General features: G+C 50.8%; 1 protein-coding gene across 3 annotated transcripts; it reads right to left on the reverse strand.

Moving 5' to 3' along the window:
* Positions 1–4,250: 4,250 nt before the first annotated feature.
* Positions 4,251–20,565, reverse strand: Slc38a3 (solute carrier family 38 member 3). 3 transcript variants are annotated; one of them, XM_008853145.2, is made up of 16 exons: positions 20,478–20,565; positions 11,915–12,069; positions 11,735–11,813; positions 11,435–11,550; positions 10,647–10,720; positions 10,467–10,559; positions 10,291–10,372; positions 9,245–9,327; positions 9,104–9,162; positions 8,768–8,932; positions 8,609–8,688; positions 8,228–8,328; positions 7,872–7,996; positions 7,639–7,783; positions 5,282–5,385; positions 4,251–5,189 (listed from the first exon to the last, which is right to left on the reverse strand). In XM_008853145.2, exons 2-16 carry the CDS (start codon positions 12,013–12,015, stop codon positions 5,085–5,087), a joined length of 1,512 nt encoding a protein of 503 aa, XP_008851367.1. In that variant the 5' UTR covers positions 12,016–12,069; positions 20,478–20,565; the 3' UTR covers positions 4,251–5,084. The 3 variants fall into 3 exon arrangements, with proteins under 3 accessions (XP_008851367.1, XP_008851366.1, XP_029412015.1); XM_008853144.2 differs by having other exon boundaries at positions 20,463–20,552; XM_029556155.1 differs by lacking the exon at positions 20,478–20,565 and adding an exon at positions 16,004–16,027.
* Between the last annotated feature and the right edge of the window lie 6,822 nt (positions 20,566–27,387).

Consider the following 27,387-nt stretch of genomic DNA (forward strand, 5'->3'; position numbering starts at 1 on the left):
TTCTATTTAAATTCTTTTTTTTTTTTTTTTTTTTTTTTTTTTGTGTGTGTGTGTGTGTGTGTGTGTGTGTGCCACATGTGTGCTGTGTGTGCAGATACCCCCAGAGGTCAGAAGAAGGTGTCAGATGCCCTAGAGCTGGAGTTACAGGTGGTTGTGAGTCACCAAACCGTAGGTGCTGGGCTCCCAACTCAGGTCTTCTGGAAAAGCAGCAAATGTTCTTAGTCATGGACCCATTTCTCCAGCTGCCTGAAAGCAGTTTTGTTCTTTCAGATTTCCTTCCGGGCTGCTCTTTCTGAGTTAGTCGCTCTCACTCATGTATCATGGCTACAAGTTGTTTGAAAGTAATTTGCTGCCTGACTTTACACTGGGGTCAAGGCAGACATCTGAATGTGTCCCCCTAGGATCTCTCCACATGTTCCTTACTGTACTGGGCTTCATCTGGGACTCAATGTGTCCCAGCCACCATACTTGGTCAGGAGGTCACCAGTCACATTGCACATTCTGTGATTTCCAGGCCTCCTCTACTAGTGTCTTCTAGCTCAGTTTCTCTCACATCCTGGTCCCAGAACTCCAGCTTCAGCCCACAATCCAGTCATACCTTTCCATTTCCATTCTCTTTCCAGCAATAACATTTTTCCAAGTCTGCCTTCTTTCTTTTCTTTATTTACAACTTGCTGTGCATCCAACGATGACCTTGAACTCCTAATCCTTCTGCCTCTACCTTCCAGGTGCTGGGATTATAGGTGTGGGCCACCACCTATATACTTGGCTCAAACCCATGGCTTTATGGACAGCTCACTTTGCCTGCCAGATCAAAGTTCCAGCACTGGCTGTTTGAACTTGTGTACTACTGGCATCTCCACTTCAGTGAGCAGTCAGTGTTCTCAAGTTTTCAGGGTACACAGATCTCCATCCTACCTGCTCCTCCCGACTTCCTGAAGTAGCAGTTCCATCCCTAAATAGCCTTGAAGTCACCCTGACTCATCTATGCCTATCCCCATATCCAGGCTATTGGGGAATTCTGCCACTTTGGCTTTCAGGACAAATTCCACACTTTGTACTCCCTTTGCTACCACTTGGGCTAAGCCACCTAACATGACTATTGTGAATGGCTACAGTAGTTGATGTGTCACTGTCAACCTCCTCCACCCACCTGCCTGCCCTGCCCACTCCAGAGTCTAGTCTCAATTCAGCAGCTAAAAAAATCTAAATAAAACTTTCAGTTTGCTGGGTGTGGTGACCCATGCCTTTAATTCCAGGACTTGGGAGGCAAAAGCAGATGGATCTCTGTGAATTGGAGGCCTGGAATATATAGCAAGTTCCAGGTCAGCCAGAGCTACCTAGTGAGACCCTAAGAACAAACAAATAAACAAACAAACAAAATAACCCAACCCTCCTCCCCCATACAAAGACAAAAACCCCTTAGAATATTACCACTGAATCAGATCCTATTTCCCTCTCATTACAGGACCTGAAATAACTCTCACCTGGCAAAAAAATCTAGTTCCAGTCAGGTGTGGTGGCTCATGCCTTTAGTCTCAGCACTCGGGAGACAGAGGCACTCGGAGCTCTGTGAGAGCAAGGCCAGGCTAGTCTACATAGAGAATGCTGGGCCATCTGGGACTACAGTGAAACCTGTCTCAAAAAGACCAAAAAGAAAATCTAAAGTTCCTATGGTGGCTGCAGGAACCCAGAATCTTTCTCCTTCATCAATGCCCATTCTTTTTTGCCTCACCCATACCCAGCCTCAGTGACCTCCTGGTTGTCCCCCTTATGTCTCAAATGAACATCATTCTACCCCAGGTCTTGCATTGGCAGGATAACCCCCCGAACGCCCCTTGCATGCTGCCTTGACATTTCCACATGATTTCTTCTCTCTCCAAATTACTGAAGGAAAGTCCATTTTCAGTGAGGCCCACTCTGGCTCACCTCACGACCTCCTTTCCCCATCACCTTCCTTTGATGCTTTTACTCTCCACAGTATTAACCATCTTCTAACAAGTGATATAACTTAGTGGTTCTGTTTAATGCTTTTTTTTTCCTAAGGGAGCCTTCCATTTGTTCACTATTTTACAGGTGTTGGGAGAGTGTTTGGCACATAAAAAGTCTTAATAAATACTTGGAATGGCTGAGGTATAGCTTAGTAGTAGAGTGTGTGCCCAAGATGTGTGAGGCCCTGGGTTTGATCCCCAGCACTCTCCCCCATAAATGGGACTGGTGGTGTAGCCATATGGTAGATCACTTGCCTAGCATACATGAATCTCTGGGTTCAATCTCTCACACCACAATAACAAACAAAATACTTGAAGAATGAATGGGTGTATCCTTTTTCAGTTGACAGGAGAGTGTGTACACATAGGTGAGGAAGTGTGGGCAAGAGCAGCTGCCGGGCAGGGGGAGGTCAATATACATTTGCCCTTTTTCAAGTTCATATTATCTTTTTGGTCTAACTATGTAGCCCAAGCTCACCTCAAACTTGTAATCGTCCTACCCTAGTTTTCAGAGTGCTAAGTGTATTATCTTATTTTTCTCTAGCAAGTAGCTATTAGAAAAACAATGAAAATCAAAGGTGGGTAAACCCACCTCTCAGGAGGAAACGCAGGAAGCAAGAGAATTGGAAATCTGAAGCCAGCTTGGGCTACAGAGTGAGAGTCTATCTGCCACCCCTCACCAGAAAGAAAGAAAGAAAGAAAGAAAGAAAGAAAGAAAGAAAGAAAGAACGAAAGTAAGAAAGAAAGACAGAAAGATAGCAACAAAGAAAGAAAGAAAGAAAGAAAGAAAGAAAGAAAGGAAAGAAGGGAGGGAGAGAGGGAGGGAAGGAAGAAAGGGAAGGGAAGGAAGGAAGGAAGGAAGGAAGGAAGGAAGGAAGGAAGGAGGAGGGAAGAAGAACCGTCCCCCTCGCCCCCATGGCTCCGGAGTCCAGTGCAATGCCTACATCACCTGTCTGCTTCCTGCTGGAGCCTACTACCCTTGGTCAGGCTGAATAGGCAGAAAGAAAGGCTCTGAGGTGAGGGTTCTCCCTGCCACTCTGGCTATGTAGGGGAGCTACTGTTAGCATATCTGCACTGAGAGGCCTGCAACCTTGGGTGGTGTCCTGTTGCTGCTCTGCCCTGCATCCTTCTTTGGATGGAGAATGTAAAAAAATCTCCAGGGTTTGCCCACAGGATAGACTCTGCTGATGTTTATCCCTCACTCCCCATGAGCCAAGCATTCCAGGTAAGACTGTGGCCCTATCTGAGGGTGAAGAGACCAGTGATTCTCAAAGGACAACTCACGACAGGGTGCCCTGGGTTGCATCTACCTCTAGGACAGTGCCCAGATGTTTCCTGGAGCCACGGGACTTCTAGTTGAAGTCAGGTCCCTGGGGCTGATGGGAATGGGATTCAGGAAGCCCCCCTCTGCCCAGCTGGCACTACTGTGGGCCAAGCAGCCACCAGCTTGAAGAAGTTCTTTCTTCAGGGGTTTCCTGAGCTGGCAGTTGCCTTTTGAGTTCAAACTGGATTTTTCTTGCTGTCCTTTCGCTGGTGGCCTAGCCTGTGCAGGGTCTTTTCTAATGAGGGTTTGGTGCCAAGGCCTGGGCAGTCCATCCTGCTGAGCTGTGACCGGTTCAGGCCTGCACACTGCAGTGGGCAGCTTCCCAGTCCCACTTGGGCAAGGACACCTGTGGCTGCTCTGCCTCCTTGAAGTCCAAGCCCTGCTTTGGGTTTCATCCTCTACCAGCCACTCAGAAACCCCCACCCTGGGACTCACAAACCCACCTTATTTATAGAGGGGTTTATGATCAATAAAAAGATCAGCCTAACAGGGCACAGGATATCTGGAATTTTGTCTACAAAAATTGACAGAGGGTTGATATGCAGCCTGAGAGCCAGTGGATTGCAAGGGCCTCTTCCTGGGCTTCTTCAGGACTCAGCTGCCCCTAACTTAGACCCTCTCTGAGGCTGCTGGGGATGCACCTCACGTTGCCTCCTTCCTCAGGCTTCTCTCTCTGTCCCACTTCCTGGGGCCTCATTAATTCCTCCCCACCTCACGCCGTGAGAAAGCAGGTCTGTGCTGAGCTTGGCCCAGGCCCAGAGCTGGGTCTGAGCTTGCCACTGGTTAGTCTAGGAGGCAGGAGGTGGGATGGGGGTGGGGGTCTTACTCTGTCTCCACTCTCACGCAGGAAAACAGACAAGAAAACCCCCAGAGCCATCCACAACTGACCCCTACCCCACTTTCCAGAAATCCAAGGACCACAGAGAGCAAAAATATAAAATAACAACTGGTCTTATGTATAATATTTATAAAAGGGGGCTGCCAGCCTCCCCACCCCTGTCCCAGTCTGGCCCCTGGGGTCTTTGGCTCCCAGGGGCAGGACACCCTGGGCCCAGCTGCTCTTCTCCCAGTAGTGGAATGGATGTAAGTTATGGCCCAGGCTTGGGGTGGGGGAGTCCCAGCCTCCCCAGGACTGGTGAAGGGCCACAGCAGGAGTCCATGGGGTGCACACCAGCCCCATCCTTAGCAGAACCTGCTAGACCCAGATGTGGGGTAGGATAGGGTCTCCTCCTGTGAAGGAGATGGAAGAGAACAAAAGTGTATCCAAGGATTTGGGCCCACGTGTCTGAAAAGAGCCAATGGGGTAAAGGGGGAGCAGGGAATCATTGAGCTGGGGGAGATGAGCCCTCTGGGCATAGACTGTGGCCTCCCAGCAGGACTGGGGATGCCTTCAGGTCTGGGTTCCAGCTCTGTGTGCCCCCTTACAGCCTGTGTGACCTCAGGAGATGGCTGCTGGGCCTCAGTATACACAGCTGTGTGAGGGGGATGGAGGGTATCGGTGGGATCTGAAGCAACAACCCCACCCTGTTCCTAGCTCAGGAAGCCCCTGCAGCTCTGGAGCCCAGCAGGGGGTGGTCCAAGGGCCTTGGTCCTGGCTCATTAACAAAAACCTTCCAACGGAGAGGATATGGGTGGAGCAAATGCCATAGTGTTTACAGTGTCTTTCTTCCCTATCTTTCTCCCCCTAATAGGCCCCTGACTGGGAGCAGGGGCTGGAGAGCCAGGGCAGGGGTACTAGGATGAGTAGACAGAATAGAACAGGGATCATCCTAATGGTTTCCTCCATGCTGGCTGGTCCCAGAGACCCAGTCAATGATGATGAAACTCAAACTCATGATCATCAGCAAGAAGCCAAGGGCAGCAAAACAAAGGGCCTGTTGGGGTCAGAAATGAGGGTCAGGTTTGAGGTCTGGGCAGTATCCCTATTATCTCTGCTCCAGCCCATCAGCTTCCAGGTCCCTCTCACCAGGATTTTAGGGGTAGATCTTGTAGGCTCCTTCTCAGTGGGCATGATTCGGAAGTAGAAGATGGCAGGGAAGATGAAGATGAGGCATGGAGCAGATGTGGCACCTGTGAAGAACAGAACATATCAAATGCTGGCTCATGGTTACCTACTGGCCGAAGTTTGCAGCTGGACCTCTCTCATCCCCAGTGAGAGCGTTCCTTGGTGGCGAAGTTTCACCATACTTGATAGCTCTGACTGTTCTGGGGAGCCCACCAGCCTTTTCACCTTGTTCTCTATTCACCGGGTTAGAAGATTGGTGATGTTGGTGGGTCAGAAGAAGGTAAGTGAATGAAATGAGCGATAAGGAAAGGCAAGTTATGACAGAGAAATGAAGCCTTAAGAATACTGAGTTCCTCAAAATACCTTGCTATAATTTAGATCTTGAATGTTCCTAAAAGGCCCAAGTGTTAGGAATCTCTAGGGAGGCCAAATATTGGAGGGTCCTGGGGCTCCCAAGGTGGTGCTGTTGGGAAGTGGTGGAATTTTTAGGAGGTAGAGCCTCGTGGAAAGTCTTTAGTGGTTGGTGTACCCCTGAAGAGATGGTGGGATCTTGGTCTCTTCCTCTTTTCCTTTAAGTTCCTGGCCATGAAGTAAGCAGTTTTGTTCTGCCACACAGTCTTGTCATAATGTGCTAGCTCTTGGGGCTAGAGAGATGGCGCAGGAGTTAAGAGCACTGGCTGCTCTTGAAGAAGACCCAGGTTCAAATCTCAGCACCCACATGGTGTCTAAGAATTTCCTGTAACTCCAGTTCCAGGGGATCTGATGCCCTCTTATGTCTTCTGTGGGCACTGCATGTATGCTTACATACATGTAGGCATAACGCTCATACACATAAAACAAAATAAATGAAAAAAATGGCTATCTCACTACATTCCCCAAATATACCAATCAGTCATGGACAGGAACCTACAAAAGTGTGAGTCAAAATAAGCCTGTTTGTTTGTAGACAGGGTTTCATATATCCCAGGATAGCCTCAAATTATATAGCCAAAGATGGACTTGGAAGTCCTGATCTTGCTTCTACTCTTCCTCCAATGCTGGGATTACAGACATGTGCCACAACACCTTGTTTATGTGGTGCTGAGGCTCTAACCCAGGGTTTAGTGCATGCTAGGTAAACACTCAACTAACTAAGCTACATTCCCCAGTCCCTAAGCCTTTTTTTCCTCTCTCTTTCTTTTTAAATTTTCTACATTTGTCTCTCTCTCTCTCTCTCTCTCTCTCTCTCTCTCTCTCTCTTTTTTGCACTCTCTAAGCCTTTTTTTCCTCTCTCTTTCTTTTTAAATTTTCTACATTTGTGTCTCTCTCTCTCTCTCTCTCTCTCTCTCTCTCTCTCTCTGTGTAGACATGCATATGCCACAGGAGGCATATGGGGGTCAGAGGACAACCTGTAGGATTGGTTCTCGCCTTTTACCATGTGGGTTCTGGGGATTGAGCTCAGATCATCAGGCTTGGCTGCAGGTGCCCTTACTCACTGAGCCATCTCAGTCCTGCCTTTTCTCTTCATAAGTTAATTATCTCAGGTATTTTGTTGCAGTGACAAAAGAGCCGACTAACAGTTATTATTGAAGAGTTTTCTGTCAACTGAACCAATGCATTTCTGTCTACTTCATTTTTGAGTCAGATTTTGAACATATGGAAGCAAGAGTCTTTTCAAGAATCTTTTCAGATATTCATGATTCTCAGCACCCAGATCTGTGTGTCAGGTCCTGAAGAGTAGGGCCAAAGAGTCAATCAGTCCCTTGAGTTAGGTCACCCCAAAGATGTTTTGAAATTGTATCATTTTCTAGCTAAGAACCCCAGCTAAGATGGGGCAGTAGACAGCGTCAAACCTGGAATCTGATAATCTTTGGCTGAATCAACTCTCCACTCACCAACTGTGGCTCTGCTGCTACTTTAATCACTTTGGACTTCAGTCTCCCCATTTGTAAAACAGAGATAAGACACAATGAGGTCTTCTGTTGTCATTATACAGAGTCTTGCTATGCTGCCCAGGCTGGTCTTGAACTCATGGGCTCCGGATCCTCCTGCTTCATCCTCTCAAGCTGGGACAGGCACTTATGCCCAACCCAGTGAGATCCTTTGTGGATTCCTTGGCCCATGGGGTTTACCCTATCCTTTAGCAAAGGGAACTAACTGAGTGTTTCTGAACCTTCAAGATAGACTGCAATACCTTCAAGGACAAGGGCTCAGACAGGAGACCAAACCATGTACATGGGGGCAACCATTACTTAAATGTAGGGTGTAAACTCAAGAATCTGCCAGCATGAAATTCTCTGGCACACTATCCCACTTGTATAACAGAGCCAGACTCTCACCGATGATGCCAAAGATGCCCAAGATGTTGGGGGCAAAGATAACCAGTAGGTTGATACAAGTGAGCAGGCCAGTAGCAATGAGCACATGCCGTAGCCAGCTGAACTCCTGGTTCTGAAACAGCATCTGTTGGATGGCACGTCGTACCTAGGGCACATATGTGGGATGAGCCATAAGTCTGGTGGCCCCATCAGCCCCTCCCTTCCATTGGTCCAGCCACCTGCCCACTGCTCACCGGAAACAGAACAATTGGCACTGTGAGTGTGACTGCTATCAGCACGGCCACGCGCACACACAAGATCAGCACATCAAATGGGTCCACCTTGCTGTAGGTGTGCAGCAGCTCTGACTCCACCCCGTCTGTGGCGGGCAGGGAGGATGGTCAGCAGGCCAGGGGGCGTTGGGCTCTGAGTTGCCCGGTGGACCCTGACACTGTGGGGAGTGGCACTCAGACTCACCTCCACAGCTGCAGGACACAGTCAGGCATCACACATCTAGTGAGTGCCTATAGTATTCAGGGCACCATGGCCACTGACCAGCCCTTGCCTCCCAGCCTGGCCTCTGTCCCTGCCCCCACTGATCCAGCCATACCATAGAAGGTGAGGTAGCCGAAGAGGGCAGCCAAGAAGTACATGACATACATGACAGCAATGGACAGGTTGGAGATGTGCTGCATCTTCCTCTTGGAGGGGCTGTGAGGCAGTGAGACAGGAGACTTGGTTAGCAAGCTAGGCCACACAGCGAGATCTGCATGTGCAGACCTGAGGGTTTCTCTGGCACCCCATCCCTTTATTCAGCAATAAGAATCTCCTTCTTGCTCTTAATTCCTACTGTTGGCAGCCATGGAAATCTTTGATCGGGTGACTTGGGTCTTATCCCCTCCCCTTCTAGACACATAACCAAAGCCACATCCATTTTCCCCAAACTAACTCAAGGAAGCCCCCCGTCCCTCTCCCAGCTACAGACACCTACTCCTTGAGCTCTGTATAGATGGGCAGCACTTCAGGGTGACAGACGAAGGCGAAGGCCATGATGGGGATGGTGTATGCTGTCTGGGGACACAAAGGACTATGTCAAGACAGCCCTCCCCACAAGAACCCCCTTCCCTGACCTGGCCTGGCCTGTTGGAACCTGTGAGTTGAGTGTGAAGTAGCTCGGGGTGCAGAGGGCAGCAGTCTCGGGTTCTCCTTGCAGCTGTGCCTTCTCCTCCACCACCAGCATGTGGCTGAAGTTGCCTGTGGCATTGACCAAACTGTGTGGCAGTGGGCAGGAAACTTGGAATTTCTTGTAGATCACCTGGGGTAGGGGAGGATGAGAGTATAAGAGAGAGGAGAGGCAGCCTGCAAAGTCATAGGGGAACCATATTTAAGATTAGAAGAGTTGCCTTCACAGAGACCCCACCCCCTCCCTCTGGCAGGGGATTCCCTTGGGCCACTTCTTTCCTGACCAACATGGAGGGGGACTCACTGCAATCAAGAAGAACACCATGCAGCTGAGAGAGAAGCCACTGGAGTAGCCCAAATAGCCTGCAAAGCAAAGGTCTGTGAGACTCAGGCCTCTTGTGTGTCTCTCAACATCCCCTCCACAGCCAGAACCTGTCACACTCACCAAGCTGCCGCATTAGCGCCAGAGGTAGAATGATGCTGACAGATACCAGGATCACCAGGTAGTTGCCATTCATGTACCAGACTCTTCAGGAATGAAAATGGAAAAACAGGGTCAGAACACTCTCAGCCTGAGGTAGGGCCGCTTGCTTCTCCCAGTTGGAGATATCAGTGATGCCACATAGTGCTGAGTCTCCCTGAGTCCATCTGAATAATGGGCACACTATCACACTCCAGAGAGATAGAAAGTTCTGAGCTGGCCTGGTGAACAGGTCATGCTGGTTCTCCTTATAACTGCAGTCACTGCTGGTGTTTTCTCAGCACACACAGCCTCCTGAAGGCAGTGGGTAGGATGAAAGGACCATCAGGGAGGGTCTGTGTTTTTCATGAGGGTCTCAGGGACTTGTCAATAACTTATGCCCTTTGTGATCTCTCTTGGCACCTTCATCTTGCATCATCCTGCTCTTCCTCACTCTTGGAAATGGACACAGGGCATAGATAGGGGAGAAGGAACAGGACCATTCTTCTTGGGAAAATTAAAGGCCAACTCCTTGTGAAAGGTGCTTGGGGCCCTGGGAGTAGAATCCCAACTCTTTCCTAGCTCTCGGCATTGCTCTTAGTCACACAGACCCTTTGCTTGCCTGCACTGGGTGGTCAAGAACAGGGACTGGCCATCTCTTCTCTTCCCCTCAAACACAAAAACAAGACTGGTGCTCAGCCAATGCTGGCTAATGTAATAGGCATTCCTCCACAGGCATGCCTAGGGCTTAATCTCTTGATGGGGGAGGCTGACCCCATGGTCAAGAATAGCAGGTGCTTAGAGTTAAGCCTGAGGCTGCTCACAGGCGGGGTCCTGGGTCATGTGGGGCCCAGCTTTCTCTTTTTACCTTGCCTCCACCTCTAAAAGTAGTGTTTCCCTGCTCCATACACAAATGGGAAATGAATGTTGCTCTACCTGAAGTTCTCTGCCCTCTACAAGCCACACTTCTTGCTTTGTCTACTAGACCAGCTGGGTCCCCAGTGCCTCCCATTTTTATCCCCCAGGCTCACGGGGTTGGCTTCTCCAGATTCAAGAAGGTCTGTATGACAAGAGGCAACTCAGACTTGATGATGTACAGGTAGCTGGACATAGCTGGAGGAGAAGGGGATGAACCCTTTGGTCAGCTGAACCAGCCAGTCGTCAGACCTGCCCACCTGTACACTGCTGCCCCACCCACCAGCCTCACCTCCAATGTTCTGTAGTGTGATGGCCAGAGCTGCTGCCAGCTTCCCTGGGGTCCCGAAGGCACGATAGCCCAGTTGCTCATAGGCACGGATACCTTTAGAAACAAGAGGTCGGGATAGTCAGAGGAACTTGCCCCAGTTCCCCTCAGCCCTACCTCTCTGCAAGTCTGCAAGAGACTCACCCACAATTCCTGAGGATTTGAGGAGCAGGTGGATGGAGTAACTAGACAGCAGGGCAACAGCTGTCAGCAGGAACCTGGAGAAGATGGAAGAAAAGAGGCCACTGGGGGTTCTCCTGATTGGCAGGGGCGAAGGACTCAAGGAGAATGGGTGGAAGGAGTCTGTGCCTCAGCTGTCTGGACATCCCCCAAAAGGAGAGGGTGCAAGTTAGCAGACCCCAGAGGTATGACCATAGGTTTTTTTTTTTTTTTTTTTTTTTTTAAGCAGGGTCTCCCTCTAGCCCCAGCTGTCCTGGAACTCACTATGTAGACCAGGCTGGCCTTGAACTCACAGATATACACCTGCCTCTGCCTCCCAAGTGCTGGGACTACAGGGGTGTGCCACCACGCCTGGCAAACATCAGTCTTTTTGACCCAGGGCACAGCATGACCGAGATGGGAGACCTCTGGGTCAAGAGTGCCCTGTGCCTGTCCTCTGAGCACCTCTTTTCCTTGAGCCCCTGGGACAAACATGTTTTCCATTCAGGCTGCAGGGCAGAGTCCTCAAGTCAATAACACGTGTGCCCACACAAGGCCTGGTCACAGAGGTTCAATCATCATATATAAATGTGATAGAACACACTTGGGCCTGTAAGGCTAGCTTTGTGGGTTTGCTGAGCAGTGAGGTATATTTGTCTGGCTGTGAATGTTTTTGCAGCCATGGGCTGGGTTCCACCCACTGGATAGCAGACTGGAAGGTCCTGAGAGGTAATGGCTGGTAGCTGTTAAGGGTTGTTTGCTGAGGCACTCACAGGAAAAGGATGATGCCGGTATTGGCCATGGCGTAGGCGAGTCCCAGGATGCCACTGCCCATGATGGCATTGCTAAGGTTGAATACTGACATCCCAAATGATGTCTTCCCCTCGAACTGCAGATACCAGAGTGGGGTGGGGCAACATGGAGAGTCAAAAAAAAAAAACAAAAAAAAAAAACGTGATGTTGTAGCATTCTCCCTCACTGTCCCTCAGTCTCCCATTGTTGCCCCAGAGCACCTCATTACTGTGTCCAAACTCCCCCACAGTCCCCCAAGTCCCTCAGGTTGCCCAGCTCACATCTGTGAAGTGTGGCTCCTTGCTGGGGCTTTTCTGTAGGAAGCCCTTGCCTTCCATACAGTGTTGGGGGTCTTCAACCCTGCAGGAAGAAACCAGGGCATGTGACCTAGCTCTAGACATATGCTCTGTGCCTCTTCCCAGGACTGTCTTAAGCCACCACCAGCTCCCTCTTCTACTTACCTCTGGTTGTCTGTTGTGGATATGCCTACTGGAAGAAGTCCCTCTAAGTGTTTGCCATTAGGCACCAGCTCCACCATCTCTGTCTGCAGGGGTGGCTCCATAGCTCAGAGACCACCACGGGGAACGCTGTTCCTCACAGCAACACAGTCAGGTGTCTGCAGAGCAGCCAGTCCCTCTGGTTATCCTTGGGTTCATGGCCCAGTCTCCCACATGAGGCCAGCAGCCATAGTACATCTCCAAGAGAATCACTCAGGACAGACAGATACATAAAGCCTCCTGGGGGCCTGCCGCTTCCTTGGGATCTGCCTTTGGGGTGTAGGGTAGGGCTTGGACACTTGAGTACCTAGGACATCCTGATGGGACACCTCATATGGTACAACCCCCCTCCATACACCAGCCCTGAAAACCATTAGGGCCTCAGTTTCTCTACCTGTGAAATGAGGGTCATCTGGGTGATCTGAATTCAGAGTCCACTAGCACTAGGACCCCTGAATCCTGAGTCCTAGGTCTTGACCTCACTCTAGGTATGCACCTTGGACTGAATTCCCTTCCTCACAGTGATCTTGGGACACAGTTTCCTAAACTGGTCCTGTATGCCAGGGGCCCCCTGGCCAACCTAGAATGGCACTACCCGACGGCTGGAGGCCTTGGGAGAGGGTGAGGGCTGTGGGCTCTGTTCCCAGCTGCCCAGCGGGCTCTGCTGGCAGTCAGAACAAAGAGCCCTCTGTGGGCTGAGAGCTGGCGCTGGGGACAGCAGGCGCAGAGGGTGCCCCCCCTCCAGAGCCAGGAGGCCTAAGGCTGTGTTGGGGTTGGACACCTGGGCCCCTCCAGCCTGGCTGTGGTCAAAGGCCTTCAGGGGCCCTTCCAGGAAATGGATGTTCCAGGGCACAGTTATCTAGGCCACTCGGTCCTCACCCTCCATACAATCCTGGCCTCAGGGCTGTGTTCTCCTTCTAGCATCTCCTCTTCTGCCAGGGAGCCCCCAATCCTCAGTGGCTGACATCCAAGCCGCCTCCCAAACAAAGCCCTTATTTCCCTGCACCCTGGGCCAGAAGTTCAGGGCTTGGCCGGCTGAAGAGGAGCCCAGGTCACTGCTGGTGCCTTTTCTTTCTCTCTCTGGGCTTGGCTCAGTTGGACTGCAAAAGATCCAGCTTCCTCCCTCCCTGCTGTGCACCGCTCAGACAACTCACTGGTCCCTCTCCCGCCACTGGAGATTGGAGTTACCTACCCGTGTCCAGACCAGAAATGTCTGGGCAAAGTGAACCCAGCCTCTGTCAGGACAGCCTAATGGCTGGAGTGGCTAGCAGGAGAGCTAAGCCAGAGTGGAGACTAGGTAGGGGTGGCTCTGCCAGGCAGGATAGGCAGAGCCTGGGCCTGAGGCATAGCACTTCTGTTTGGGTATCCCAAATCCAGCACTGAATCTCCCCTCCTTCTTCGGCCTCCAATGGTCTCAGGTTTGCTTTGGAGTTGGGAGTCCCAAGGAACTTAAACTTACCTCTCACTACAGGGACTCAGGCTCAGGCCTCAGGCCCTGGCACCCTGTGGGCAGCTGCTTCACCACCCCCATCCCCCGACTGCTCCAGGCCAGAGATCAGATCCTGAATACCATCACCCTGGGGACTCCAAAATTGGCACCATACCTACCTCTATCTCCCTGGCTGCCAGCTTTGAGCCCCTTATCCTCCCAGCCCACCTACTCAGGACCATGACAATGTTGACTTCTCTTCTTGAACCTCCTTCCCCTAGACTCTCATTCTTTAGGTTGTCCTCATGCTGCTCCTCCAAGGATCTCATCTAGGTGTAAGGTGCCAGTGCCAGGCTTCCAGAGTCCCTCCGGAGTATCTCCTGGCACTCAGTAGGTTGCTCTTTCTTGGCCCACACCCTGGGCAAGCTGGGACAGGCCCTTAGAGTGTGCTGAGTCAGCAGCCTAGGCCAAGCAACCTTTTCTGCCTTAATGACAGAGGACCCCAAGGGCTTGCCTGGGCTGGTGTGTGCAAGAACTCTGTTCTATTCTGGCTGGGGTGTCACATAGGATACCTAGCAGCCAGGCAATGCCTCCAGGGAGACTATAGTTCATGGCATGGCTGTGGGAGTTGTCTGAGGTTCTGGCTTTAGGTTCCCTATTCCTCTGCAGGATGTGGGCTCAAGCCTTTGTGTCTTGGTGGCTATTATTCATTCATAACTAGTCACTGCTGGGTTTCAGACTGGTCTGAGATCCCAGAAAGGACATGGAATTCTAGTCTTTAAGTGACCTCAAATCAGTAAGGGATACCCCCTGGTTCCATACCCCTCAATTACCACTCTCTATCTCTTGCTACAACTGAATATGAAGCGCATTCTGTAGGGACTCTAAAAAGGGAAGGGCCTTTGGAATGTAGCTAGGTGGTAGAATTCTTCCCCAGCATTCATTAAGGCCCTGATTTCCAATCCTAGCACTTGGGTACAAATGAAAGGTTGGAGAGAGGGAGGTGACAAGGAAGTCTTCCTGGAGGAGGTGATACAGTCAGGCTTAACTTTTCAGTAGAAGCTCCAAAGTAAGGAACTGGGAAGAGAGCCTTAGGCAGAGGGCACTACAAGGGCAAAGGCCCTGAGGTGTTGTATCAGCAGGTGGTAAGAGCGGAGTGAAGTTTCTATAGCTATAAACAAGCCTCTCAGAGCTTTAAATGCTAGGTCAAAATCTGTACCTCAGTAAAGGCCGGTTTGAGGGCTAGGGACCCAGAGTGAGGATTATCTCTGACCTCATATGGGGGACCTCAGCTATTTCCTAAGGCTTCCAGCCCATCTTTTAAAATATTTTATTTTTTATTTTTATTTTATGCGTATGAGTGTTATGCCCGCATGTAAGTAAGTGCACCCGTGCCGTGCAATGCCTGCAGAGGACAGAAAAGGCTGTCATATCCCCTAGAACTGGAGTTACAGACAGTTGTTAGCTGCCATGTGGGTGCTGGGATTTGAACCCGGGTCTTCTGCAAGAAGAGTCACTGTTCTTAACCGCTGAACCATCTCTCCAGCCCCTCAACCCATAGCTCCTCCCCTTGGGCCTGCTGTCTCCAAGTCGCCTTTCTGTCAAGGAGTCAGCATAACTCAGGAGTGAGTCCTTGGTTACAGAAAACTGCCAGTAGACCTGTAGAGCCTGATCCACGTGATAAGAGCCCAGACTAGACCCCTAAGACTAAGGTTCAGCCTGGACCAGCCTCACTATGTGACAATAGGCAGAGAATCCTCCTAATCAGGACTCAGTACCCTTCAATATCTAGGGGTCTTATGGGACTTGACCAAAGCTGAAGACAGAGTGAGGCCTGGGTGTTTAGACATGGGTGTCTAAAGAACAGTGAAGCCTTAGGGCAGAGAAATCACCAAACCCTTGAGCCTGGACAGTGAATCAATGGCCCAGGTCACTGCTCTGGTGCCTGTTTGCACTACTGGGAGATGGGTGGTGGTGGTGAGGGGAAGCATCAACAGGACAGTGCAGCAAGTAACACCTGCCCACGCAGGGCATCACAGAGTGAGAATTCATCAGGCACACCTCACAGGTGTTGATTTTGGCTAATTAAAGACTTCTAGGCCCAGGAATCCAGGCCAGGACAGGCTGGCTGCTTTCATCAGCCACTATGAGAACCACAGCTCTCCATCCTCGATCAAGGTCCTTGGAGTCCCTAGGGCTCTGAGCCTTGCTTTTCTTCTTCGTTCTCAGAGACAAAATTGGGTTTGCAGGGGTGCTGGCTACAGGGTCACATCCACAAGGTCCTTTGCTCACACTTGCCGCCATATGTTCTATTGGGGGGAACAGATGCCATGGAATTCATTGCTATAGCCCAGGATTCCTGGGCCTGGGTAGCCTTCACCTCAGCCCAAGGAGGATCTAGGAAGAAGCTGGACTAGACTGAAGGGTCACTACGTCTATCACCAGTAGCTCTGAGTTGAGGAATATTCCTAATCCCAGCTCAGTCCCATCCTGGCATCCATCTAGATAGCTACCCTCTGCCAACATGCTTCTCCAGCCTTCAAAGAAAAGACACTCCTTCCTAGGGCAGAGCATACATTAGTGGGAAATTGGGGTCCAACTCATGTGTGAACATAGCCACTTACTGGGAACTGGTACTGATGTTGGAGATTGAGGGTCAGAGCAAGTAGGAGTCTGTTAGAACAGAAGAAGGTATTAAAAGCTATCTCAGCCAGGCATGGTGGCACGCACCTTTAATCCCAGCACTCGGGAGGCAGAGGCAGAGGCAGGTGGATCTCTGTGAGTTCAAGGCCAGCCTGGTCTACATAGTGAGTTCCAGGACAGCTGGGGCTACAGGGAGACCCTGTCTCAAAAAGACCAAAAAAAAAAGCAAGCTATCTCTTCTTGTCCCTCACCCAAGACAACGCCACACATTTGAGGGTAGCAGATCCTAGTCTCCCATTTGAACACTCTTATCACAGTATAACACAGCAATGTAACATGTGGCCAGTGTCTGAACCAGCATGGGGCAGGTACTAAGAGGTGGGCATGCAAGAGGGGACATAGTCAAGGAAAAGGCAATGGCCTGGAGCATTAATATACCGGCCACCCCAATGCTTCATCCCCCAGCTTCTTGGCCCTGGAATCTGTAGCCTGTGCCTCTGTGTTCTGGGTATCCGGAAGTGTCTAGGAGGATCTGAGAAGCCCAGCTGGGGCCGGAAGGTAGACTTTCCTGTGACAGGGTACATTTCCTAGACACCCAACAGATGCTTACAAGCTGCCTTGGCCTCATCTCCCACCTAACCCTGGACTCTTCTTGCTCAGGCTGCCTCCAAGGGAGACTGTAGCCAGAACCTCTTGGCCCAAGTTGGCCAGAGCCAGCAGTGGCCCCCTCCCCCAATGCCATTGCCAGCCTGCTGAGAGGGACGTGTAGCCAGAGACCCCGCAGAGGCAAAAGACAGGACATCACGTGACTGTGGCCCCCCCAGAGGCAGGGGAGACCCTGCGCCAGCCAGCCCATCTTCCTCCCTGCTGACCCGGAATCCCCTGGAGGTGGCCAAATATTTGGACAGCCGGACTCTTGGCCCCAAAGAAAACTGGAACACAGGCCTTGGGCAGTTTGGGACTCATTGTAGACCCTGATGGGGGGGCTAAAACAAGATCAGCCTGGAGGAGGGGAGACATCCAAGGTCAGAAAGATTGAGGCAGAGGGAGGAAAGGAGAGAGATCTGTAGGGAGAGAGCACAAGAGAAACACACATTTCACACAAGTGCCCATGCATACTGATCTAGACAGACAGCTAGCCAGACAGAGATCCAGAGAGCTAGAGAAATAGATGGATATAAGGGTCACAGACAGAGGAAATCGAAGAGAAACAAAAATCACACGTAAGTAGGTGGCTAGATATTCGGAGAGGGAGACAGACAACTAGAGAAGTAAGAAACAGATGCCCAGCCGGAGATGGAGATAGAGAAAGAAATGTTGGCAAGAGACAGACAACAAAAGACAGAACCCTAGAAGGAGAAAGAAAGGGAGAAGGGCCAGGTGTAGTGGTGCATGCCTTTAATCCCAGCACTTAGGAGGCAGAAGAAGGGGGCATCTCTGAGTTTGAGGCCAGCCTGATCTACATAGGCAATTCCAGGTCAGCCAGAACTGCATAGTAAGACTGTCTCAAAACAAATAAACAAACAGCAACAACAAAAAAAACAGCAAGTGGGGGGTAGGGGGCCAAAATGTTCATGTATGGGGTAGAAGTGGGCATGTGTCAGAACTAGTGGACACCATGGCATACCTAGACAGAATCAAGGAGGGACTCCATAAGAAGGCCACCAATTTATCTACAGTTCTCTACAAACTCAGGTTATATCCCATCAGACAGGTGCAATGTCATCTACATAGTGGGGCTATGCCCACTAGGGTCATAAGGCCAGGCTCTGCTAGAAAGTACCAAGACCCCAGGGCCAGTACCTGAGACTTGTTTACCTGAACAATGGCAAAGACAAGCAGAGGTGATGGTCAGCTGGAGTGAGTCCTATTGTGAGCGGCCACACACATGTACGTCAGACATGCTGGCTTGAGAGGTTGTGTACAGGACATGGCCCGCAGAGCGGAAATTCAAAACCAAGCAACCTTAGGCCACTGGCAGGAAAGCCCCTCCTGCTCCAGCAGCTAGTCCTTCCCTTTGGCCCCAAGAAGTGCTGCCTGGTCCTATAGAACCCCACCCTACCCTCCTGGTTCTGTCCTCCCATCCAAAGTCAAAAGCCTGCCTCTTCAGTACTCTTTCACCCCTCTTTCACCAAGCACATTGGGTACAAGACACATAGTAGGTGCTCAGTGAATACAATTGAACGAATGGAATGGATTCAAAACCCTTTGCAAGCTCTCAGTCCATCTTATCTACTCTAAATAGGGCCTGACCCCTGGCAATGTCTACCTGAGAACCCCTCCCACAGGGCCCTTTCCTACTACAGCATAAACTACAAATCCTATCCCAGCTTTCTATGCACACAAATGCCCAAACTGCACCTCCTCACTCCCTTGAAAACATTCTTTCCGTTCAAACTTTGTGCCTGTCCCCACACCCAGCCAAGACTTCCAGGGTCTGTCTAACTACATTTCTTTTCCTGGCCCAGCCCCAGAGTTCATGATCTACCTCCCTTCACTGTGTCTCAGTTTCTCCATTTGCGTCAGGGTCTAAGGCTACTTTCTAGGCCAAGCATAAGTGCAAGAATAACCAACTCTCAAGCCAGGTGTGGTGGCACACACCTTTAATCCCAGCACTTGGGAGGCAGAGGCAAGAGGATCTTTGTGAGTTGGAGGCCAGCCTGGTCTACATAGTGAGTTCCAGGACAGCCAGGGCTACAAGGAGACCCTGTCTCCCCCAAAAAACAAAACAAAACAAAACAAAAAAACCTGGGCCCACACCTTTAATCCCAGCACTCGGGAGGCAGAGGCAGGTGGATCCTCTGTGAGTTCAAGGCCAATCCTCTGTGAGTTCAAGGCCAGCCTGATCTACAGAGTGAGTTCCAGGCGGCTGGAGCTACATGGAGACCCTGTCTCAAAAAGACCGAAAAAAAAAAATAAATAAATAAAATAAAATAAAAAATAACCAGCTCTCATGGTCTGGTTAATCGGAGGCCTGTACTGTGGAGTACAAGTGAACTTGAGACAGGAACCAGCACTCAACAAAATGAGGATATGGGCTCCATGGATCCAGACAGAATAAAGCTCTAAGACACACTCCCATCCTTCCTAGAGCCACAACTCAATGTTCCAAGTCCCAGAAGTCAGAGATTGTCATTCCTCATTTCAGTCATTCCAGTCTTTCTGAGATGTACCAGGCATGGCCTCAGGCACTCTTGATCCCTCCCGCATGAGGTTTCTCAGGGTAGGCTTCCACTGCTGTGCAGAAGTTCCCCACTTACAAAGTTAACTATCCTTGGATATTTCTAGCTTCCTACACACACACACACACACACACACACACACACACACACACACACTACACTACACTACACTGAGTGCTCCAAGGGACTGGTACCCATCCCATCTCAGACCATGTGCTAGGGGTCTTTCCCAGTGTCAGGGTGGTGGAGGCAGTGGTACACGGGGGAAGAACAGGACCTGTGGGCTGAAGGAAGAATGCATATGGAGGAGGTGCCCTCCACGGTGCTCCTCAGGGAGCAAGGGCCTCCTCAGCATTGTGGGGAGCCCAGACTTGGACTCTGGTCATTGGGGGGGGTGAAAGGACGGATTCCCACAAGCCCCATCCTTGGCCCCCCTCCTCCAGTGTAAACAAACACACGCATTCGCTGTAGCCAATAGACGCTGCCAGACCAACGGGGGGCGGGCTCATGCAAACCAAGTCTTGGTCCTTTCGCTCCACTGGTGCCTGGTAGTCACAGCGGAGACTGGCTAGCTCTCAAACCCGAGCCAGCCAGATCGGCAGGTGGAGAGGCGCACCGTTTGCGCCCCGCCCTCAGGTCAGAGAGCCACACGAGCCCAACACATGCTGTACCCGCTGGCCCCACTGGCCCCACTGCAAATGGCACTAGTTCTGGGTAGGCTAGCATGTACCCCGTGGCCCCTCAGGCGTCCAGGCCAGATCTGTCCTCAAACTCTGTCCAACCAGGCCGGGATAAATATACCCGATTGCCGGCGTGCCAGCCGGCAGATCTGCCAGCCAGCGCTGGTCGGGACAGCGCTCCAGCGATTGCTACCGGCACCTCTCTAGCGGGTTCCCGGGGGTCCTGACTTGGGAAATCGGTCTGGTGCCTCCTGAGCCCTCGACTAGGTGCCGGGCGGCTCTAACCCCGGGGACTGCTGGCCCCTTGCTGTCCAGTTTGTTCCTGCCAAGAAGCTGAAGTAGATGAGGTGCCCCTCCCAGGACCCTAGAGCAAGCTTGGAGCTAGGTGCCAACGTGGGTAGGCTTGCAGACCTGTGCCCTGAAGCGCATAGGGCTCTGACTCGCGGGAAGCTTGTTCGTCTGCCCGGGTCTCGGGGTAAGAGGAAAGTTGCCCAGAGCCCACTATGGACTGGAGGGGAGATAGTAGGACTCTGCCCGCCCGGTGTCCCTAGGCTGGTAGGTTGATACCCCTGGGGTACCTGGCCTCGTGGTACCTCGGCGCTCCGCTGGAGCCGGTGCGGTCCGCTCTGCTCCAGGCCGAGCACAGGGCTGCAGCAGCAACAGCGGCGGCGGGGGATGAAGGGCGCCGGGCCCCGCCCCCGGCCCGCCCCCGGCTCTCCAATCCCGGCTTGCCTGCGGGAGGAGGGGCTGGCCCAGGGAGGCGCAGGGGGCCCGCGGGTTTATAGGGGCAGTGGAGCCCTCGGAGCCCCTTGGTGGGAGAGCCGTGTTAGAGAGGGCTCGCCTAAGTCTTAAGGAATGGGGAGGGGTGTGCTTCAGGTCAAAGCAGTTTCTTTCTGAGGATTGTGGCTGCCCCGAACCCCAAACACTCTCTAAAGCCCGAAGGCATCTTAGCCAAGAGGTGTGGGAACAAGACAAAGCTTAACCAGTGTGAGGGCTTTGAATGGAGGACTTTCAGACTTACACCTTTTCTGCATTGACTCCCTCAGCCTTGCCTATTAGAAGTGGACTGAAATGGAATGAGAAGGGCTACTGCATCAATTCTGTCTTCACTCCCAGATAGTCAGAAGATGGTATCCTTGCCTCTGCAGCAGACATGAGCTGGGTTAGCAAGGACAGGAAGGCAGCAAGCGGAGGTTTGCTATGTCACTTTTCTAGGATTTCCTACCATTCCCTCCACTCCCATTTCTAAGACAAAAGAGACCTGTCAGGTTGCCCATCAGAAATGGGGGCAGGACTTAGTACTCTGGGGAGGGGACTTTAGGAGGGCCTTCCTTGGCTAGAGGATCCAGTCCCACTTTTGCCTGCTTTCCATCTAGGATTGTGGTGCTCAGAAGGGGGTGATGGGTATAAGGCCCCAGGTCCCCAAAGTAGGGAGCTGGGGGAGGTATCAGCCTTTCAGGATAAAGGGGAGGGGACTCCTGAGAACAGCTGTGTCCCTTGCTTCTCAGCCACTGACTCTGATCTGATTAATCTTGTGGCCTCTGCTCTTCCTATCCAAGCTGGACTTCTTTGTGTCATGTCTACCTCCCTTCCTGGCTAGCAGGAATGCCTTTGGAGGGCAGACCTCGCCGCTTCCCCTGCCCCAGGCTGGGAGTCAGGACTCCTCCAATCCAGGAGTCCTGGATTCTCTTCCTGCTGACTCATAGCACCACCACAGACAAGCCCTAGTGTGCCTCAGTTTCCCTCTGTATAAGGATATGGCTGTCTTTTCCTTTTGCCAAAGGGGAGTGGGTGAAGGGTAAAAGTTGTAAGCCATGGGGAGGGAGCTAAGTGCTGGCTAGGAGAGCTACTGGGCTGGGAGAACTAAGAAACATAGTATTGGGATGGTGACAACCTCCAGAAACCTCAAGCCATTGAATCCGTAGCTTTGTGGCAGCTAGAAGATAGGAAGTTTTACATGGTGAGCTGAGGCTGGCATAACTGTCAGACCAGAGCTCACCATGTTTTGAAGAGCCATTAGACCCTTACCCTCCAAAACAGCATGGGAAGCTGGGTAGAGTGGCACATGCCTGTAATCCCAGCCCTCAGGAAGGGAAAGGGGAGAACAAAAATGGCATGAGACAGAGCCACTTTGGATGCTCACAGGAGCCATTTGCAAAGGGGTAATGGCTCCCACTGGCAGTTCCTGAGGGGCCAGGACAAGCTCAAGGACAGAGTATTGAGGTCCTCAATCCAAACTAGGCTGCTGTGGAAGGACTGGAGGCCAGTGAGTTGAGGGGTCCCTGGGTCAGGCCAGTCATGAACAGCCTGGGGGATGGATGACTGTTTGTTGTTGCTAGGCCTGGGCTCCTGCCAGGGCAAACAGAGCTGAGGCCTTTCCCACCACCTGCTGAATCTCCCAGCCCAGACTGCCTTTGCTGGACAGCTGGGCAGCTGGAATGGGGCTCTGATAGCTGCCAGGCACCTTCTCCCAGAGGTCGGAGGGAATGCCCATTTGTGTAACAGCCATGTTAAGGGTAACTTCCCAGAGAAGGGAGAAGGAGAGCTTTATCTCTGGCATCAGTCCAGCTCTTGCCTCCACTTCTCTATCTCCACATCTCAAACACAGATCTAGGAGACTGCCAGATACATGGGACAGAGTTTAGGATCCTAAGATCTTGCAGCTCCTCCATCCAAGATCACATTAGCTCCTTGTTCTTTTCTTTTTCTATTTTATTATTTTTATTTTATGTGTATGAATGTATTGCCTTCGTGTATGTGAGTGCACCTGTGTCGTGCTATGCCTCAGAGGTCAGAAGAGGGCTTCGGGTTCCCCTGGAACTGAAGTAAAGGACGGTTTGTAGCCGCCATGTGGGTGCTGGGAATCAAACCCGGGTCCTCTGCAAGAGCAGTCAGTGCTCTTAACTGCTGAGCCATCTCTCCAGTCCCAGCCCCTTGTTCTTTTCAACCTTGTCATGAGCACTCAATCTCCATCAGGGCAGCCTTTCTTCACCACATTACCATCTTTGCTGGCACATCTTCCATATGGTGCCTCAAGACCCTTTCCAACAGGGATGCCCCATCTTCACCTCTAACCCAGTCCTTTCTGGATCCCACAGGTTGTATGGACAGCCTGCGGGTTCCTCCCTTACACCCAGATGGCTTCCTTGATACCCACCCTCAACCTGTTCCTGGTGAACTATCCCCCGAAACAGTCCAGCTGACCACACACGGTCCTGCTGTTCCTAGAACATGCCAGTTATCATGCTTCTGTGCCTCTGTGCTTATGCTTCCTAGAGTCCCACCTCCTTGGCAACCTCCTACTTGTCCTTTAGCGCCCAAAGATGATCACTTCTGAGAGTTCTGCTCAAGTCACCAAAGAGTCAGATATTCCAGTGCTGCCTGTGGTCATCCTACCATTGCTCCGCAGTCTCAGCCTCAGTATCTCCACATGCTCTCTATGGTGCCTAAGATATCTGGGAAAGTGCCTACCAGGATGAGGGCACAAATCAATGAAAGCCCAGTGAAGAAGCATCCTGTGGACCAGACTCTGCCCAAAAGAAGAAAGTGGTATGTCAGGGTCTGGAAGAGAAAAAGCACTCCAAGTAGAGACATGGGTGGAATCAGCACTGGTAGACTGCGAGCTTGGGTGGTAGGGCAAGAACAAGACACTTGCTAAGGAGTCATGTTGGGGATTCAAAGGGTTTACAGAAGAGTGCTCTTGCTCTACACACCAGGGTAGAAGACTTAGGCCTATGCTCCTGATCACACTGGCTCACTGTTTTGTGTCCAGGAGGTGATGTTTTGGGCATGAGCAGGATCTAGTGTCACACTACATAATGTAGAAATATGGAGGGAGCTGGGCATATTGGTGCACGCCTTTAATCTCAGTATTCCAGAGGCAGAGGCAGGTGGATCTCTGTAAGATCGAGGATACCCTGGTCTACCCTGGTAGATCGAGGATACCCTGGTCTTAGCAAGTTCTAAGTCAGCTGGGACTATAGAGAGAGTCTGTCTCAAAAAGAACCAAAAGGAAAAAAAAAGAAAGAAATATAAGGGGGAAGCTGAGAGATGGCTCAACAGTTAAAAGCACTGGTTATAGGTTCTGGAGAGATGGCTCAGAGGTTAAGAGCACTGACTGCTCTTGCAGAGGACCAGAGTTCGAGTCCCAGCACCGACATGGCAGCTAAGACCTGTCATTAACCCCAGTTCCAGGGGAATCCGACACTCTCTTCTGACCTCTGAGGCATTGCACAACATGGGTGCATTCACATACATGCAGACAATACAGTCATACACATAAAATAAAAATAATAAATAAAATATTTAAAAATAAAAAACACTGGCTACTCTTGCAGAAGACCTGGGTTTGGGTCCCAGCAGTCACATGGTGGCTAACAACTTTCAAAATTTCAGTTCCAGAAGATCTGGTGTCCTCTTGTCTCTTACATACATACATGCAGGCAAAACAATACACACACACACAAAAGAAATAAAAAAAATAAAAAAAGAAATATGGAGGGAACTGCAGACAGCACTCCAATCAAGGCCTTCCCCAGCCTGGGCTCCAGAACTGGTGGCCTCCTGGCCAAGGCTTGCTTCTGCAGGTCTGCCATGCCTATCCTCTCTCCTCTGAGATCTGGGCTCCAGCTTCTCTAGCCACTGAAGCGGCTTAATGAGCTCAGGTCACATGGACTGTGCTGCTGCCCATAGGGAGGGCCCAAACCCTCAGTGGTCATCCGGCCAGGTCCTGACGTCAGTGGCATTAACCATCCACCAGGCTTGTCTAATCTCTGGTCAGTGACTGGGCCAGACTAGACCTGTCAGAGCCAGAGCTGAAGATCACAGGGCCCTCAGGGACACCTTGAGGTTGAAGGGCAGGCAGGATGGCAGTAGCTAGAGGTGTACATAGTAAAATGCCCCCTACATGGCAGATGTGGCCATGGTGCTCTCTCTGATCCTGTGCCCTGGACTGTGAATCAGGCATCAGGCACCCATTGAGCCTGTTCTTTAGAGTATAATTACACTGGTGTGGCAAGTGGAGCTAAATCTGCCTAGGAGACTTCCCTCACACACAGGGAAGCTTGAGGCCAGGCAGTGTCATCAGCCCACAGGACTTAGGAGTACAATTCCTGTGTCTCAGATCTGTGGTCAGGACCATCTGTGCAGGGGCAGTCCAGCTCATGTATATGGTTTAGGCTCTTCTCCATCCCTTACCTGGGAAGGCTGAAGAGCTCTCCTGAAACAAGGCAGCTATGAGCAGACCCCACTAGTCTGCCCTTCCCCATTACTCCTCCTCCTCCTGGTGTCCAACATTTTCAGCTCCTCAAGCTTCCTGACCTCTGGCAGATAAATGCCTCTGTCACTACCCACTGCCCCACCTTATTCCAATAAACTGTTCAGGGAGAGGGCCCTTGGTGGAGGTGAACAGCCCAACCTCAGCCAGGCCCTAGACCACCCAGCAAAGATCTTTCACCCCTGTTCTGAACCGTCCTCCCCTCAGGCTTCTAGACAGTATCCATGTTGTTGCCCATGTGTGTCCTGGGCTCCCTGAGCCATCCAGCATCCTTCCATACACAGGCCAAGGGACCCTCCCTCTTCCTCTCCAGTCCCCTACAAGTTCACAGTTCTACTACCGCCTGGACTCTGCCTTTTGCCTGCCTCCTAGACTTCTTCCCTAAGTGGCCACAGGTCCTTTAGACTCAGTGGTCTGGGCAACTTTGCAAATCTTTGCCAACTGCATAGATTCAGAACCCTGCCATTGAGCCCCTTGCCTCACAGGCTCAGGCTCTGTTGGGTACTGAGGACATAAGCCTCTGCCTTTCGTGTCTCCCAGCTCCTTCAGGAAAAAATGTGTGCCCCTAATGTACATGTTTTATGAATTTTTCTTTCTTCTTTTTCTCTTTTTCTCTTTCTTTCTTTCTTTCTTTCTCTTTCTTTCATCTTTCTCTCTTTCTCTCTCCTTCCTCTTCTTTTCTTCTTCCCTTTTTTTATTTATTATTTTTATTTTATGTGTATGCCTGTATTGCCCGCATGTAGGTAAGTGCACCCGTGTCGTGCAATGCCCGTGAAGGTCAGAAGAGGCTGTCGGATCCCCTGTGACTGGAGTTACAGACAGTTGCTAGCTGCCATGTAGGTGCTGGGATTTGAACCTAAGCCCTCTGCAAGAACAGTGTTCTCAACCACTGAGCCATCTCTCCAGCCCCTTCTTCCCTTTCTTTAAAAAAATTTTTATTGGAACTGGAGAGTTGAGTCAGAGGTTAAGGGCACTGCCTGCTCTTGCAGAGGACCTGGGTTCAATTCCCAACACCACTTGGCAGCTAACAACCATCCATAACTCTAATTCCAGGGGAATCTGACACTCTCTTCTGATCTCCGCAGGTATTGCACAACATGGGTGCACTTGCATACATGCAGGCAATATACTCAGATACATAAAATAAAAATGATAAAAATAAAAAAGTATATTGCATTTATTTATCTATTTATTTATTTTGTATGTGTATGTGTGTGGACACACATATACCACAGAGCATGCATTGGAAATCAGAGGATAATTTAAGGGAGTTGTCTCCTTCCACATGTGGGTCCTGGGGACTGAATGCAGGTTGTCAGGCTTGGTAGCTATCACTTTTACCCTCTGAACCATCTTACCAGCCTTCTTTTCCTTTCCTTTTTCTTTTCCTTCCCTTTCTTTTCCTTAGCTGCCTCCTCTCAATAGGGTTTCATGTAGCCCAGGTAGGACTTGAACTTACTATGTAGCCGAGGCTGCCCTCAAATACCTTATCCTTGTGCCTCTACCTTCCAAGCACTAGGGGTTATAGGCATGCATCACCACACCCAGCTATTTTTAAACTTTTTTGTTTTGTTTTTTTGAGACAGGGTCTCCCTGTAGCCCCAGCTGGCCTGGAACTTACTATGTAGATCAGGCTGGCCTGGATCTCACAGAGCTTTGCTGCCTTTGCTTCCTGAGTGCTGGGACTAAAGGCGTGTGGCACTAGGGCTAGCCAGCTATTAAATTTTTAGATGATTTTTTTTCCTTGAAGTATATTTTAGAAACACTCTGCTTTTTGTCACCATTAAAAGCAGGGAGAGTGGTTGGAGAGATGGCTCAGCGGTTAAGAACACTGGTTGTTCTTGCAGAAGACCCGGGTTCGAATCCCAGCACCCACATGGCAGCTAACAACTGTCCATAACTCCAGTTCCAGGGGATCTGACAACCTCTTCTGTCCTCCACTGGCATTGCACAACACAGGTGCACTTACCTACATGCAGGCAATACACGCATACATATAAAATAAAAATAAGTAAATAAATAAATAAATAAATAAATACTGGGAGATAAAATAATAAACTCATGGCTGGAGAGGTGACTCAATGGTTAAGAGCACTGGCTGCTCTTCCAGGGGACCCAGGTTTAGTTCCCAGTTCCCACATGGTGGCTAACAACTCTCCCTAACTCCAGCTCAAGGGATCCCACACTTTCTTCTGGCCTCTTGGCATTGCATGCAGGTGGTGCACATA

Source organism: Nannospalax galili, unplaced genomic scaffold, assembly GCF_000622305.1.
Source record: "Nannospalax galili isolate Female #2095 unplaced genomic scaffold, S.galili_v1.0 scaffold786, whole genome shotgun sequence".
NCBI classification, from domain to species: Eukaryota; Metazoa; Chordata; class Mammalia; order Rodentia; family Spalacidae; genus Nannospalax; species Nannospalax galili.

Excerpts from the sequence above, each read along its gene's own strand:
- Slc38a3 (XM_008853145.2), bottom strand. The coding sequence starts at position 12,015 with ATGGAGCCACCCCTGCAGACAGAGATGGTGGAGCTGGTGCCTAATGGC. Across the intron at positions 11,814-11,914 it reads TCCACAACAGACAACCAGAG|GGTTGAAGACCCCCAACACT; the intron begins GTAAGTAGAAGA and ends TTCTTCCTGCAG. Across the intron at positions 8,933-9,103 it reads TGGTGTTCTTCTTGATTGCA|GTGATCTACAAGAAATTCCA; the intron begins GTGAGTCCCCCT and ends CCCCTACCCCAG.